The sequence below is a fragment of the Eleginops maclovinus genome, chromosome 22 (assembly GCF_036324505.1).
Source record: "Eleginops maclovinus isolate JMC-PN-2008 ecotype Puerto Natales chromosome 22, JC_Emac_rtc_rv5, whole genome shotgun sequence".
NCBI lineage: Eukaryota > Metazoa > Chordata > Actinopteri > Perciformes > Eleginopidae > Eleginops > Eleginops maclovinus.
In genome coordinates this window covers 869,494-886,674 of record NC_086370.1, presented here as the reverse complement: position 1 = coordinate 886,674, position 17,181 = coordinate 869,494, and the positions used below count along the sequence as shown (strand labels likewise).

Below are 17,181 nucleotides of genomic sequence, written 5' to 3'. Positions count from 1 at the left end.
ATACTGGGGGAGGGTTCCAAATTCAACCCCCCAAAGTTATGGATCTAAAGTTTGTTTTACCATACCAAGATCAGAAGAAAGACATGGTCGCCCCTGTCACCTGAGAGAGAATGAAGGATTTTCAGTGGTCATGTTGACACCCCTCTTATCTTACCGCATACTACTGATGGATAACCCCGACAGCCACAGTGCAGCGCTCCCACCGTACAGATGTGCTCTGCGTGATGTGAGTGATGTGTCCCTGAAGATGTGAACCTGTGTCTGCTCAGAGCTTTCTGTGAGAGCAGCTCTTGTGTGTTTACATCAAATACGTGTTCAAAATCAATGTTTTAATTTTAGATTCATTTAATATATATAGATACATAATTGATTCTTAGTCAATATAAAACATGTATATATTTTGGAAATCAGATGGTTTGAACGGATACATTTTAAGATTTTCAAATCTATTTCACTAAATGGTAATTAAAAATATGGCTATTTTAAAAGTAAGTTTGCTTAAAAGCGCTGCAGGACTGTGAGTGTCCCAGCGGTGACCTGAGGGTGTTGAATGCTTCTTGGTTGATGATTTGTACTTGAGGACTGACTGTGACTGTGGACAGATGTACTGACTGTCCCTCTACGTCAGGGAGTTCCTCTGTAATCTTGTGGTGATCCCAAGTTTTCATTGTTCTACCTGAAACATCCCCCATCATACATCCCTCTCTCTCTCTCCTTCTCCTTATTGACTGAGGCTGGGTCCTCACCCTTGACCCTGTACATGTCTGTTCTCAATATTAGTCTATACTTAGTATTTTGGTACCAAAGGTCTACAGATTTCACCATTCATTTGAATGCCAATACCAAAAACCCTCAGAGGTGATTAATCCAAATCTGTAAAGTAACTAAAGGTAATAGCTACATGTAGGAGTAAAAGTACACCATTTACCTCTGAATTGTAGTGGAGTCCAAAGTAGCATCCACTTGAAATACTCAAGTATAGTACAAGTATTTAAAAATTGTACTTAAGTACATTACTTGAGTAAATGTACTTCCCACCTCTGAGTGCCCTGGTAAAGAGAATGGGAGTAACTATTGGATCATGATCATCTGCTGACAGGCTGATCTCTGATCCTCTCATTTAGTAGCGGTAATGATTTATTCTTGGTTCTTACCACCAGGCTGATACAGTAGCAAACGTACTGATGGAGGGGTAGAGCTGTTGTCAAAGTGGGATCTGTAGGTCTTACAGGGAAGGATCTGTGACGCACTGTGGGTATTATACAGTGGCTTTGTGCAAACATCAGGTGAGTGGTAACCAGTGTTGCCACAGTTACCTTTAAAAGGTAATCTGATTACTCCTTTAAAAAGTAACTAAGTTAGATTACAAGTTACTTTATTAGTTACATTCAGCAGCTACTGGTTTTGCACCGAGGTCCAGCTTTTGTTGTTTGGGTGCTGGGTGACCTCCTGCTTTAGTCGCAGCTCTCTGCTTCGCTCCACCTGGTGGGACTTGCTCTGTAGTTTGACTGTGCCGTGCTGCGACTCTAAATGTTTCATCAAATTTGACGTAGTGTTTGAAGCTAGATAGCACTTTGTCTCCAGCACCGAGAGCACAACGAACCTGAATATTGTCATCTTTAGCTGACACAAACTCAAAATAGTGACTGTATTTCCAGCTAGAAAACGCGCATCTCTCTCCTCCTCCATTGTTTACGTTCGTGTCTCTGCGTGGTAATACACGTAAGTTGTCTTCATGTTGAAAACGTGACTTAATTGTCGCATAGACATCACTCCCCGAGACAAAAGAAGAAAGCAAACATAGATCTCTTTACTAAGGAAAATATTACTAGGAAAATTACTAAGGGATATAAGATTTTCATTGCCAACATATACGTTGTATATGCTGTGACCAATAAAACCTTGAAAATGATAAAAATAGTAACGCACAGTGACTTGGATAAGTAACTTTAATCTGATTACTGGTTTGGAAATAGTAACGTGTTAGATTACTCGTAGTGGTCAGATTGAAAACATGTGCAGAATACATTTTGTAGGAGAAGGCCACAAAATGAGACACAGCCACGGTTGTGTGCACCGACATCACTGGTGGTAAAACACCTGTAAACCAATATTCTGATATGTAAAATATACCTGGATGTTCAGAAATGTTGCACACAGAAGGTACATCTACTAAGTTCTGCTTGAGTATTTGTGAAAAAAGTCATTGCAGGAACCATCAGCAGGACCCCCCTGACCCAACATGACCCAAAGGCTGCTGCTTTACTGAACACAGAATGATAGAAAGGTAGATCACTAAATGTGTGACCTACGTGGCTGCTGGGGGACAGGAGGACAGTCAGGTCCGCACTGACAGGGACCCTACAGCCCTCCCCTGTGGCGGCTGCTGGTTCTACAGGCAGCCTGAGGAGCACTATGACCTGGTGACCTCTAGGAAAATGATCTCCAACTGTATCCCACACATCAGTCACAGCTCGTCAGTGTTTTGAATTATCTTTATTAAGTAAACTCTACACTTTTAGTATTGCTTTTTAAACTTTTTTTTAATGAATTATTTCCACTCTAAATTAGAACCTTTTTGCAATCAGCACATATAGAATTTTTCCATCAAGCTACACTTTTTGAGGAATACAAAAATATCACAGTACATTTTCTACTAAGTCACCTTCACCTGTAAGGTCCAGAGCCAATCAGAGAGCGGCTTCAGAAGCACAGCAGCTGCCTGGACAGAGATGCAGCACCATGTCTGTGAGCTCATCGTGAAGAAAGGGGTACGGATCTGTGGGCGAACTCTTGCATTGCACATCAACCATGGCTGTAGCTCATTGCAGGGGCAACTGTGATGAACCACAGTCTCTGAAGGCCCCTGAGCTGATCTGTCCCTGTGTGAGTGGCACAAAGTCAATAGAGGCTACGAAGACCTCAATGAGACTATATATTGAATACATGTGCTGAATACATTTTGTAGGAGGCCACAAAATGAGACACAGCCATGGTTGTGTGCACAGCCCCAGGTGCTTCAGACTGGAAACATATAAACCAAATAATAAAACCAAGCCATTGTCTTTGAGACACAGCAGAAATAGGACACTTGTTCCAGTTGCAGTGCTAAGCTCAATCCTGGTGTGTCTGTACGAGTTGGTTTCACAGGAAGGGAACCTTGGACAAACTGTTAAGACTGTCTAATGTCATGGAGCAGTGGGAAGCTGCTGCCCATCACGCTTCATGCAAAGCACCTGAGAGCTTTTGCACTTGAACTGCTCAGTGGACGCTGGGAAGAAGGGCTGGGTATGGACCCTCAATACGTTCAGTTCTCACTGATTTATGTTCCATTACTGAGGATGGAAAACTGCAGGTATCCATTTACTTCTCATGTTAATCATATTTTTGATGACTTGTTTAATCCTAAAGGTTCACTTTTGGTGCAGTTGTTGTGTTAGTCGGAGTGAATTTAACAAATGTGTCTTATTCTGTTAAATGTCAAGAAGATCTTAAGAGAAATCAGATTTAAAAAAGCAAAAAAGGTATTGTAAAAGTCAAATTAGTCATTACCCTTTTGGAGATTAAAAGTGATACCCAGCCCTCCTGACAAGAGACATACCACATGTTGTGGGCCCTGCTTGGCCCCAGATGTGACGCAGCCTCAGGTTTAGGTCCGGAGCTGTTTCTCGTCACTCCTCAGACAGGATGAAATGTAAATATGGATTCCACACAACAAAAACAGCACCTTAACATTCTGTCATTCCCTTCCTGTTCCTCTCTGGATACATGTCATATTCTATACAGAGTATCAAAAAGATTAAACAAAATACTGAAAAATCCTCACCCAAACTCACAATATAATTTCTCATATTAAACTTTTCTTGCAAATCCTTTTTCTCGCCCACACTGCAGAGACTCAGATCCTTATAGAAGAGCTGTGTGAGTGGAGGCCTCAGCATCAACCACTGTGGACAGGAATGTTGCAGCATAAAAATGAGCCTCACTTAGGGGATTCATTCAAAACAAAACTACAGGACACTCCAGGGAGAGGAGGGTGGAGGGTGAGAGGCCTCCGTCAATGTCTTCAGTGAAGGGGAAATGGAAGAGTCGAGTAAGATGAAGAAAGGAAGGAGTACACTTTAATTCCACAGTTACACAAACATCAACCATGATGAAAAGGGAGTGGGGAATCAGTCAGGAGCAGAGGGGAGCAGGAGGGTGAGCCGGCTCCTCCTCTGAGCTCCGAGGGACACATAAAAAAGGAAGTGTCTGAGGGTGGGGGCGTGGGAGCTGATTGTACTGCCTGTGTGCAGAGTCAGTCTGAGTCCACGTCCAGAGAGCAGGAACCACACAGCGGCGAGTGTGCTCAGTGCGGTGGCAGTAGCTGTGCTGGAAGCTGAGTCAGCCAAGGACACTCCCTCAGGGGGAGAAGGTGGCCATCTCCAGGGAAATGCGTTGCCACAGCTCCTTGGTCTGCTTGCCTCTCTTCAGGTTCTGCAGCACGTCGTTAAACTGCATCATGCCTACGGGCGTCAGGCAGAACGCACTGCGAGCGCTGCGGATGATGTTCACAAAGTCATCGTAGTCGGCAGGCGTCAGGTGGATGAGCCGGTGGTGGATGTACTGCAGAGAGAGGCAGGGACAGTTTCACATTCATTCTAATGAGAGACTGCACGAATAAAGAGAGTTGGATACAGCATTGGAGACCCAGCCCTACCCAGCACCTCGTCACAGCCTAGCTAGAGCTGTAAGGGCTAATATGAGTTGACTCGATCAGTGTTGCAAACCTCAAACTATAACATTTATGCAAAATTTACTTTAACTTTTTTGCATAAATATGTGTCACTGGTTTGTTACGAGACTTAGGGACGTTTCAGGAAAAATATTCTCTCTCTTTTTGTCCTGATCCATCTCTATACAAAGCTGTCTGAAGATGAGCCGATCAGATTTGTTTTCTGGGTTGTACAACCATCAGCAACTCACCAACCCGGTAACACTCGCCCACCTTGTCACCTGAACCTCCTCCTACAGCACCATCGTGCTTTTTTTTTTACCAAACACTAGCCAAACTTGAAACCCGCAGAGGGGGCGTGGCCAGCAGCAGCTCATTAGCATTTAAAGCTGCAGATGCAGAATCAGCACTTTAGGAACAGGGCTGAAACAGAGGGGTTTATGGGATGCTACAACAATCTGTTTGGCGTTTCAGCCAATCAGAGACAGGTTCGTTATATTTCTGAGACCTGTAATATACTGTTGAAAAGAGTATAATAGGAGACCTTGGAGTTAATACTCCTTGAATATGAGTTTCAGGGAAGATCCCTCAGTCACTAATAGATGTTGGGCTGACCTACCAGTTTTTGTTTTTAGGGCTGTCAATTTCAACACGTTAACTTTAATCTGGAATCTTTAACACGTTGACAAAATGAAAAGGCAAAGAAAGTGAAAGCACTTTCACAAGCTATATGCAATGCACGGAGCAAAGACCACTGGACATCAGCGGCACCACTACATCCTGTCACAAAGGCGCAGCACTGAAGCATGTGCTGGACGGCTTCTGCCCGCAATATGATGGGAGCAAGAACTACCCAGAGCACAGGTGTAGCCACCAGTAAGGGGAATCCCAGCGGCCCTCTGTGACAGCAGCTCTGTCCGTGCTTTAGCATTGTGTCGGGAAATTGTTGGACTTCCTGCCAATAATTCAGAAATCATGTTATTAAAAACCTTCTGATTTAAATCAGCAGGTAGTTTTCTTTATTACAACACCACATGTGTTTCTTTTATGCTCCCATAAAATACAAGTCAATACTAATATTTTACACTTTGAAAGAAGAATGCTAACGCAGTGCGTTTCGTTTATTGACACCAGTCATTTCCTCTTTTTTTTGAAGCCTCTACTGAGGCATTTTAAAGGTAAGTTTGAATGTCTGCATTTTTAAGGCCGCACCCTAGACAATAAATCCTAAATATCAACAAAATGATTCTCTGGAGTGTGTTGTTTTGTATTACATCAACATTCACTAGAATGTTCATCAATAGACTTCAGATTTTTGCGTGAGATGCTGAAACAGAATATTTGGATTTGATAGAATCAGTTGCTGTATTGTTTTTCCAATGTTTGCTGATGTGTGTACCTGCAGGTAGGCCTGTTGGCAGCGCTGCACCAGCTGATGGAAGGCGGGTGTTCGGAGGTGTGCGTGGATGTGGGCGGGGTTGAGTCTCTGCAGAGCCTCCATGATGATTTCCTGCAAGACGAATGGACTGAGGACTCCTTTTGCTGCTCCCACACAGAACTGGTACACAAAGTTGACTCCTGACAACAGGAAGACAGGAGACAGACAGAGAAGCATTAAAGGGATACTGCTCTAACGATGAGAGTTTATGGGCTACAGTGGTGCGTACAAGGGCATGTGCTTTTTAAACATTGGTTCATTGTGACTGGAAGGCATTACAGCTCTTAAGTTCATAGCAGTTTGTAGGTTGTCTGCATGGCAAGCGAAGATGTTCCAGTAGTTTTACTTGTGTGTGCTTCCAAGCTGACAAATAACACCATCAACCCGTCCCTCCATGAGTGTCCAATAATGCAGTGATTGTCCACCTCTGTGCAGCAGCATGTTGAGCATCCAGGCCTGCAGTGTCAGGGCTGGCTAAGTGTTCATTACTCTTGTATGCCAGTGGGTGGCAGAAGTAGCGCATTTATGACCTTGTTAAATTAAGAAAGTAGATTAAAGTGATGCGGTGATGACCAGTGATGGATAAATATTTTAAAAAGACTCTGAACTGGGTCCCGGACAAACCTCTAACCAAGATGACGAGCATAGTGTGAGTGGTGGCCCCAACAAAGAAAACACGGTGAGCGCAGGCAGTACAGTGAAAGCTATCTTTCGTTTGGGTTCCTTTCACCATGTCTCAGACCGATCTCGGTTATGCTTGGTGTGGGGAAAAGCTGTCCCACTGTGCCATGGTCCCAAGCAAGCTTAAAAACACCTGTCTCTTCAAAACAGGTAACTGAAAGGTGTCGGAGAGAGCTTTCAGAGCTGAAGTCGCAGCTACATTGAGAGAGGCGTTATTAAATTGTCATCCTGTCGGTGTATTAGTACAATGTGTCATTTTCAAATTTGTGTGGTTGTTGGTGTGCCGCAGGACTTTTGTAATGTAAAAGGTTGAAAAACACTGCTCTAATGCATGTGCAGGCTCACCTAGCCTGGCAGCCAGTCCCAGCAGCCATTTGACGTCCTCAGTGTAAGGCGGGCTCCTGGAGAAGTTGTTGGGGTGGTCATTGTGAGCCCTCCTGCCCAGCATCTCCAGTGCCAGCATGCCTTCACACAAAAGAACAGTAGGGATCACATGTTGCAGCCATCCTGGTGGACTACTGGAGTTTGGCTAGATAAATACTCACCGACTCTGTAGGCAGAGTGCAGGTAGTGCAGGCCCTGTTGGCTGATTGGCTGGCTGTGCTGCTCGTCCTCTACAGGGAAAGCAGTGCCCAGCATTGAGCCGGGCTGGGAGGACAGGGTGGGCAGAGATGTCCCCTGGATAGCCTGGATGGTGGGGCCCGCGTGGACGCTGCCCACTGTGAAACATAACAGCGACCCCCAATTGTTAGAAATAAACTTCTCAGCTCAGGTATCCAGAGGCGTGACCTCAGTGCAGTGAGGTAAACAAAAACACAGATGGAACACACTGACCTGCTACAGTGGTGCTGAGGGGCAGGCCGCTCTCAGGATGGTACGGGTGGACGGCGATCTGAGTCATGGACGGTACCGGGACACCAGGGAAGGTCACAGCTGTAGCTGCCATAGGGGGCTGGGGGCCAGTGGCCACTGAGAATGGGTACTGGGCTCCAATAAAGGCTGGGTGCATTCCCTGAGTAGGCAGGCACACAGGCACACAGACACAGACACAGACACAGACACACACACACACACACATTAAAAAAAAAACGTGACCTGCGATGTCAAACTGGTCCCTGGTTAAAATAACTGTAACAGTGAGATGTGTATAGTAGCCCATGTGGAAACTACAGACATGTTGGTCTGTTGGCTGTCAGTTCTGATTCATCAAAATGACTTGCATATAAAAGCCATTTGAAGAGAGAGTAACTCGATGCTGTGAGGCTGAGGAACAGCTCCTGGTGCTGAAATAATAAGCCATTTCAAACCTCTGTTTGTTAATGCTGCGTTCCAGTTGAATTGGGAAGTGGGAGTATCCGACTTCCCAGTCGGAAATGTCAACTGGAACGCCCCCTCAGGTCAAACTTGGAGATACCTCGCCATACCCCAGTTCAACTTTCAATTCACACACAACATGGCTGCCCAGCGCGTAAACAGTCAGTAAGCACGTTGATCACATAACATTTTTAGCTCTTCAGTTTTATTTGTGTCACATTAAATCACCTGTACATAAAGTACTGCTCATCTTCTATCTGAAGATACAGTGGGGCAAAAAAGTATTTAGTCAGCCACCAATTGTGCAAGTTCTCCCATTTAAAAAGATGAGAGAGGCCTGTAATTTTCATCATAGGTACACTTCAACTATGAGAGACAGAATGAGAAATACAAATCCAGGAAATCACATTGTAGGATTTTTAATGAATTAATTATAAATTCCTCGGTAAAATAAGTATTTGGTCACCTACAAACAAGCAAGATTTCTGGCTCTCACAGACCTGTAACTTCTTCTTTAAGAGGCTCCTCTGTCCTCCACTCGTTACCTGTATTAATGGCACCTTTTTGAACTAGTTATCAGTATACAGGCCTCTCTCATCTTTTTAAATGGGAGAACTTGCACAATTGGTGGCTGACTAAATACTTTTTTGCCCCACTGTATGTTGCTACGATATTTGTATGCATAAAATATGACACAGAGCGCTGTTATCAACCGGTATTGCTAACAATGGCTAACCCGAGGTAATTGCTAAATCTGTAAACAAGGCGAACGTTCATGGCTTGCTTTGTTTGAATACTTAAAATAGCCTAGTGTAAAATACTGTACGGATGTTCCAAATAGTTTGCTATATGATACCGGAAGAAATATTAAACACACACATATTTTGACCTGATTCGGCCTTAAACATTGGTGTTTCAAAACAGTGTGTTAGGTCTGTAGTTTTCTATTTATGTGGATTTTTAAAGTGTTTCAAGTGGACTGCATATTTGTTCTGTAGTTTTTGGTATTTGGCAAGAGCTAATACAACAGCCTTCCTGCGAGCGTCCATCTTTTCCCACTTGTGTTACTGGAACGCAGTCAACTCGGATGTGACGTCACTCCCAGTTCCGACCTCCGACGTAAATGGAACGCGGCATAACAGTATCGGATGGAAATGACTCAGAATAGAATTCACACCAGATCTATCTTCTATAGGGATGAAAATGTTGGCTGATCGGCAAAAAACGAACAAATCAATCAATTGTAATTATATAAAAAGACAACAGTGAGCTTATTAATGCTTTACATATTTTCATTCAACATGCTAGTTCTGACCTGTGGATATGCAGCCCCGGCCACAGGGAAGATGGTGGGCCGGGGGACGTGCTGCAGAGGGTGTCCCAGGTACTGGGGGGTGCAGACGGTGGGGAGATGGGCCTGAATGGTGGTGAAGGGGTGGAGCCCCTGGCTGTGGGGGTGAGCCATGGCCTGCCCCGGCATGGCGTGGGACTGATAGATGGTGGAGCCCACCGAGATGACGGGCACGACGGCTGCTGTGGTGACAGAGGCGGTGACTGTTGCCACTCCAGCAGACTCCATGGTGGCTCCGGTGTCAATCACAACACAGCTGGACTCCTGGGGCCTCCTGCCCGAGCCCCCATTGGCCCCGCAGCGCCCCGACGCCTCCCGGTGCTGGCCTGAGCCCCCAACCACTGACTGCTCATACAGCCAGTACCACTGGTGGGCCACCTCAAACAGAACCTCAGGGTACACCCCCCCGCCCTTGGCTGCTTCCTCCACTGCCATGCAGGCCTTCTCCAGCATCACATTGTCCTGGAAAAAGACAGGGACACAGGAGGCATCATAAGAGCCAAGCTAAATACCTTTTTAGACTTCAGGTGATTTAAGGGAAACCTGGCACACTCCCCAGCTGTAATTTAGAATCTGTTGTTACATTTTACTACATTTTGAAATGAGATGACGCACATGCTGTGGTGCTGCATTAATTCAGGATGATCATCAGCCCACCACCTCAAGGTTCTTCACACAAGTCATCTCATTGTGATGCTCGACACTTCCTTTGTTGGCTGTTCCAATGTGGATTTTATTCTGCTAAGCTATTAAAACTGCAAGACCCGGATTCCTTTCCCCCCCACCAGGCTTCCTGCTACACTAAAGGGCTGAATGTATACGTAAGTGTCTGTACGTCCATCACAGCCGGGGTGTACCTGCTCTTTGCACTGCACCAGGGCTCTCTGGATCTCATTAGGGTTGAGAGCGTGAGCGTGAGGCAGGCAGCTCAGGGCCAGCTCTGCTGCCGCCCGCACCATGTTGGGGTCCCTGGCCCGCGATGCACGGTCAGCAAGGGATGCTACCTCTGGGGGGGTGAGGTGTCCGTCCCAACACTCCACCAAAATGTTGAGGGCCGCACTGCCGATCTCCATGGCCTGGCCTGAGAGGAGAGGAGAGGTTACAGTGTGCTGACAGAGAGGGAGGGATTAAGAGAGATAGGAAGGAAGTAAGTAAAGCAGTAAGGAATTTAGGAAGAAAGTAAGGAAGGAAGGCATTAAGGGAAGAAGAAAAGGATGAAGGGAGAGAGAAAGAAAGAAAGGAAGGAATTAAGGGAAGAAGGAAACGATGAAAGGAAGGAAGGAAGGAAGGAAGGAAACTTGGGAACTTCTTTAGGTAGTGAATACAGGAAATGAAAGTGTGTGTTGATGTTGTCGGTCACACACCAGTAATCCAGGACACATGGGAGGAGTAGGTTCTGGAGAGCCAGTTTGGTGACACAAAGTTGTGGAGGCCGAGAGCATACAGGCCAATCTCAAAGGCACACAGGTGCAGGTTTCTGTGGGGCCCCTGGTGGCCCCCGCTGGCTGACGGCTGGGTGAAAATGGAGGTGGAGGAGTTTCCTCCAGCTTTGATCAGCACTGTCTTGGCCAGCTCAAAGTAAAAATGTGCTGCTGCCTCTGACGGCTGGTTGGGCACGTGGGGGGCATGACACTCTGGACGCCGCCCTTTGTACCTGAACACAGGGAAATATACACATGTGAATTAGATTCATCTCAGTCATTCAGAACAAACACACACATCTAGTGAAGATCTGATTTATTTCCAGGAAAGCTGCCCAAAGCAGGCAAGCCCGTCATACCCATCCTAGCTTCACCTCGCCTCAACTGCATCTCTGTGTTGTTTCTTATATTATCTGTCATTTTTCATATTTTGCTCTTGCTTTGAATGTCTGTTAAATAATTGGACATGAACTTTAACGACAAGCTGAAAGCATAACGCAGCAGACAACAGTGTTCAAACAAATGTTATATCGCCTGGCAGATTTCCTACAGTACATGCTAGAGAGTTCATTGCTCACTTCGATAATATTGTGTATGTTTATGTGCGTGTCCTAAAGGCTTTCGTTGTGAACTGATCTGTGCTTGATATCTGAGGTGTGTGCTTTAAAGCCGTCATTTCTCCTCCTGATAGCATTAGCTCTAAATTAGCATTCTTCCACAGATTACTCACTGATCAGTTTGGTCATTTAGCTGAAGCCAGACTTTAAGCAGTGACCATCACTTTCGTTGAGGTGGATTTAGAGTTGTACTTCAAGGGTTATGATTGCAGAGTTATGTGTGGCTGAAGTGGGCCTCCTCAAAAATGTAATTACACATCGGGGCTACGGCAGCTACTACCAAGAGCTGTGACTGCTCAGCTCAGACAGTTTCAGATGCTGGAGGAGATTGTTGAGTGAAGAAAACATGATGGTAGATAAAGAAAGGCTCAGTATATGTTCTGTTTTAATAACACACATCTAGCAAATACATTTTCACCGCAAGCCTTCTTCTCAGTGCGAGGCCGGCTCCCTAGCACAGTGAATGAAAGAAGTAATGAGACAAGGAGAAATAGAAGTTACCTGGATGTGACTCCAGTTCTATAAGTAGGTTCATAGCCCACCATCGCTCTGTATCACAAAGTCAATGAAAGAATGTAAACACAGTTACTGTGGGGAATAGGATTTAAAACAGGATATGGCCTGATCATGTACCATACAAGTCATCAGTCTATTGTTGTAGTTTGGACATCAAATGGTCAAATGAGGAGAATAGTTCTCTACAGCGGACTGTTGTTGAGCCCTGGTGTAATGTACAAACTTTAGCCTCCGTTGAGGTGGGTCATGGGTCAGTCACAGTAGACTGTAATCTGCTGATGGGCATTCAGGTAACTCAGCTACTGTGTGTGTGAGCTGATGAGAAGGAAGTGTGTTTACCTGCTGGTGTCCGTGCTCTTGGCCCTGGCCCCGCCCCCTGCCCTGCGAGAGCCGCTGGAGGAAGAGGAGCCCAGTGAATCAGATGATGAGCTGCTGATGCTGTCACTGTCCTGGCCCCGCCCCCAAGATGTTGCTGCCCAGCCGCCCCGGAGCGGCCGGCGACTGAGGGTGGGAGAGCTGTCTGAAGTGGTCTCTGGAGCGCTGCTGTCGATACTTGCCATGCCTGTCCAAAGAACTGCTGTGTTACTGGGAGCCATTCCACCAAGAGCATCTTCAAACCGGTAAGTCATAAAACGTTACACACACACACACACACACACACACACACACACACACACACACACACACACACACACACACACACACACACACACACACACACACACACACACACACACACACACACACACACACACACACACACACACACACACACACACACACACACACACACACACACACACACACACACACACACACACACACACACACACACACACACACACACACACACACACACACACACACACACACACACACACACACACACACACACACACACACACACACACACACACACACACACACACACCTGTGTGTTTCTTCTTCTGGCGCACAGGCGAACCCCAGCAGCGCTGGCTGTATCCGCAGCGGGCCCCCAGAGCCAGCCGGCTGGGCACCGTGGCCTCAGCCTTGAAAGGCGCCCTCTCATTCTGGTGCTCAGCTGAAGCAGGCCCATCTGACGGGGGAATGAGTCTGATGTTACCATAGCATCACCACTGCTCAACCAACACTGATATCAGAGCCAAAGAGGAATACGTTTTAGAGCCGGGGGCTGGACGTATGAAGCTGCTGTGGATCCCACAGTGTTATATGAGGGGGGGATTCTCACCATGCTCCCTGGGCTCAGCAGTCTCTGCGGCTGTATTGTTCTGCACTGGGTTCAGATCGGCCTGCTGCGCCACCTCCCCAGATCCCGTCACAGCCGAGGAGGAGGCTGCCACAGCGGCAACAGAGGAAGAAGAGGGTGCATGTTTGGAGACCCCCCCAGCTGCCCCACTCACCCCACTGTGGCTGGCAGCAGAGTGTTTGGACGGGCTGCGCTGGCTGCCAGCTGCTGGTTTGCTGGAGTAGAAGGAGCTCAGAGTCTGGGGCTTATGGGTCTGACTCTCCCTGTCCAACAACTTATCCAGTATCTGAGGAGGGGGGGTAGAGAGAAAGACACATCGACTCCCATAGCTTTATTTATTTCTTAATAATTGTGTTTAGGAGCTAGATGCGAGTGAGCTGAAGAAGACTTTTTTCATTTGTGTATTATTGGCAGGAAAAATGACTCCGTCTCAGCACTGCATGTGCTTTGATGCTTCAACCTCAAAACCCTTTAAACTTAAATCTGAGCTGATCATTTTGAGCGTGTGAAAGACGACCCCCACAAGGTGACATGCAAACTCCGCAGGAGAAAGTCGCCGTCCACATCCAGGCCATCGGAGTGTAGCTTCCAGAATGCCGACATCGATGTAAAACACAGATTGAGCTAAATGATCCAGACACACGCGTGTTCCGTTCTCATAATCGGAGGAAAACAGCGACAGGTAGTCAGGCAGCAGCCTAGCCTTATATAAATATATATAAACTAATAATAAACAGTAATGCTGATGTGTATCACTTATTTGTTTGTTATATTCATTAACATTTTAATTATAAACCGTAATGTTTATTTTACTTAAAAACATTTGGTTTAACTAAATGTTGAGTATGTGCTTGCCGCTTTTTCAGACACAAAGAATCATCACCGGTGCTTCAGTTTTTACTGTTGACAGGCGGACCGCTTCGTCCAGCGATGTGACTCCCATCTAAAATGTCCTTATGGGGGACTATATAGTAATATATCATATCTGTGAAAAATCTGGAATCCTATTTGAAAAGCCAGTGGTATTCTTTACTGTGGCTTACTGTTATCTGTTACCATGTCTAACAAACATAACATTCTAAAAAATTCTAACGGTTTGATGGTAATGAGGAAATTTGATGGCTACCTTCTTGAGCTTGCTCTGGTCGTCCTTATAGGTGATCATCAGAGCCAGAGCCAGGTCACCTTTTACCCGCCGAGTTCCTTCACACAGCAGAGGATGCTCCGCCTCACTCACTGTGGTCTTCATACCTTCAGCCATACATAGGAAAGATCAGAGCAGTAATGGAGGGGGGAGACAGGATATGGTACAGTGGACAATATGGACAAAGGTACAAATGTAGGGGCATGAGAGAAGTGTTGAGTAGAGATAAAGCCATATTGAGAAGCAGAGAGAGACATTAGGAACACATTTACCAAGTGCAGCAACAGCAGCCTCAAAGCCCAGCTCCTCATCCCCAGGCATCTCGTTGTTACGGTTACGGCTTGGTGGACGGGAACCCGTTGGAGACACAACTGCACAAACAATATGGAGAAAAGTGAAAGGGATGTTAATTCTTGAAGTTCCCATTGAAAAACGATACCATCCGATAACACTTCATTGCCACATCGTGTCTGAAACTACTCTGGCATCACAGCAGCTCCTTTAGCAACAAAAAGGAAACACATTTAGACACGATACAAGGGAACATTTGATGTAACATCACCAGCACTGAAGAGAAACATGCTCAAGACCCTCTAACGTACACTGGGATTTAACTCTGTATTTAGTTTGAGGATCGAGTGGTGCACAAAGGAGTGCTCCAGTCTTGACAGCATATACTACATACCCAGTAAAGTTCAACATCTTCAGCCGTGATGAGAAACAGTTGGTGCTTACCTGGGGTACAAAGCACATCAAATATGAAGCTGGCCAGCATGAGTGGCAGCACCGGCCTGTAGTCACAGAAGTTTCCATCTCGGAGCTGCTCGCCCCTCTCTCTGATGGCCGACATCTCCACAAGGCCCAGAGGAATCTTCTTCAACAGAGACACCACCTCAGACTCCTGGTAGGCCAGCTTCACCTGGTCAACACAGAGGTACAGGATACGCCATTTAAGCACCATTTAAAAACTGCACCTGACATTTGAGGACTACCTAACCCGGCAGGTTATTGAAAACCCCTGAAAGTATGGATTACTATCGAGTCAAAACAAATGCACCAGCGTGAAGCGAAACGTACTAATTCAGAAGTGGAATAAAATGAGGGTCAAAACGATGAGTCAATATATCAATGAGCCAATCATAAAAGCATTGGCGACTATTTTGACAATCTATTGCTTCTCCAAGCAGAATCAGTGGGAAAAACAACATCTAGTTCCATCTGATCAAATGTTGTGTTATTCATAACACTTCATGGATAAGTCAACAGGTCTCATTAAGCTTAATCAAAGTCTCTATTACAGTGTGGGGAAAACCCTCTAAACAAACAACCAGTCCCCCTGCAGTTACCAGCAGACCCTGATGATGCTAGTGGGTGAACAGCACTTACACATGATCTTTTTTAGAAAGCATTGAGATAATAATGCATTAAAACCTTAATCTTTTATATCCTAATTATTTGATCACGTATAAAAATAACAATAAAAGTTATTCAATCAGTGTGTTTGTAGAATACGTGTGTTTGTGTGCAAGGGTGACAGACCTCCAGAGCTTTGGTGGAGGCTGGGGGTCTCTGCAGCTCCAGGGAGAACATGCCGTTGCAAAAGGCCAGGTTGTGGAGCTCCAGCCGCTCACTGAGGACGGTGAGGAGGAAGGCGGCCTTGGACAGCGTGTTGGTGGCTACCTGCGTCTGACGGCTGGTCGACACCTTGCTCTTCTTACCCTGAACCCAACAACAAGGGAAATAATAATGAGGACATGGAACTACATTTGATGTCTGATATTCTGCTAAATGTACGATGTATAAAGTATGCTAAATGACAGACTGTGGGAGCCTATCCCAACTCATTTACCCTTGAATACAAACACAACCAGGAATTAGGATTGTGAAGGGCAACCTTAAATGTACCAGCTTTAGTGTGGTCTGCAGAGGTCCTCAAGTGTGGAAAGAGATTAATAACACTTTAAAAATGTCTTTGTCTTTAAAAAGCGCTTAAAGCAACACTGGTTAAGCAAACACCACACGTCAGAGACTGAACATGCTAAATGGCTGTGGATTTCAACAAACAGTTCACTTTCCTCTGTGGGATATGTTTCTGGGTTGTAAGGTTTCCAAATAATACTAGAACTCTCTCAATTAATAAAAGATGTTTTTATTGTCTGAACGCTGTTCTTACGCTCCCTATGGATAATTGGGGTGACCCATTTCACATGTTTGCATTATGTCTCATGTACCTGGATTTTTATTTGACTTGATATGATATGCAAATTTACAAGATCCATTTCTTTTTTCGTTGTGTGAACATTTCATATGTGTTGCTCTCTTGCACAGAAGAAAACAATGCCAATTTGAAGCAGATACATATTTTGTGCTTCCCTTTATACAAACAGGCTCAATATCCCACTGCACATGTAAGATGCTGACTGATGAGATTGGAAGATTGAGACTGTAGACAGAAGCAGAGAAGGGAAGCCAGAGGAAGTCAGAGAATGGGACAGATTGAATCTACCTTAGTCTGTGGCTGCTCCACCTTCAAGTCCGGAGGATTGGCTAACAGGTCTCTGGCCAGCTCCACGGCAAGTCTGCATGCCTCATTACTGTAGCCGTGAGCATAGAGGGCCTCAGCACACGCAAACAGCACCTACACACACACAGTGTTTAATGTCATGAAAGTTAAATGTATACGGATGTGGTTCTGGTGTATCTGCTTCCTAGAGCGCCTTGACTGAACACGTCCTC

The 17,181-nt window shown here is 45.6% G+C and overlaps 1 protein-coding gene across 4 annotated transcripts in view; it reads right to left on the bottom strand.

Moving 5' to 3' along the window:
* Positions 1-2,480: 2,480 nt before the first annotated feature.
* The window catches only part of zswim8 (zinc finger, SWIM-type containing 8), a 30,581-nt gene continuing 15,880 nt past the window's right edge, over positions 2,481-17,181 (bottom strand). The window contains exons 11-27 of one of the 4 annotated variants that reach the window (XM_063874495.1): positions 16,952-17,083; positions 15,985-16,164; positions 15,181-15,364; positions 14,718-14,816; positions 14,428-14,552; positions 13,284-13,587; positions 12,984-13,130; positions 12,392-12,614; positions 12,038-12,085; positions 10,863-11,152; positions 10,356-10,579; positions 9,463-9,960; positions 7,668-7,845; positions 7,379-7,552; positions 7,179-7,298; positions 6,114-6,292; positions 2,481-4,605 (exon numbers count right to left, since the gene is read on the bottom strand). In XM_063874495.1, the coding sequence (XP_063730565.1) occupies positions 4,402-4,605; positions 6,114-6,292; positions 7,179-7,298; positions 7,379-7,552; positions 7,668-7,845; positions 9,463-9,960; positions 10,356-10,579; positions 10,863-11,152; positions 12,038-12,085; positions 12,392-12,614; positions 12,984-13,130; positions 13,284-13,587; positions 14,428-14,552; positions 14,718-14,816; positions 15,181-15,364; positions 15,985-16,164; positions 16,952-17,083 (3,309 nt within the window). In that variant the 3' untranslated portion in view covers positions 2,481-4,401. Of the gene's footprint in view, positions 4,606-6,113; positions 6,293-7,178; positions 7,299-7,378; positions 7,553-7,667; positions 7,846-9,462; positions 9,961-10,355; positions 10,580-10,862; positions 11,153-12,037; positions 12,086-12,391; positions 12,615-12,983; positions 13,131-13,283; positions 13,588-14,427; positions 14,553-14,717; positions 14,827-15,180; positions 15,365-15,984; positions 16,165-16,951; positions 17,084-17,181 lie in introns of all 4 variants that reach the window. The other 3 variants (XM_063874494.1, XM_063874497.1, XM_063874496.1) reach the window with 3 other exon arrangements.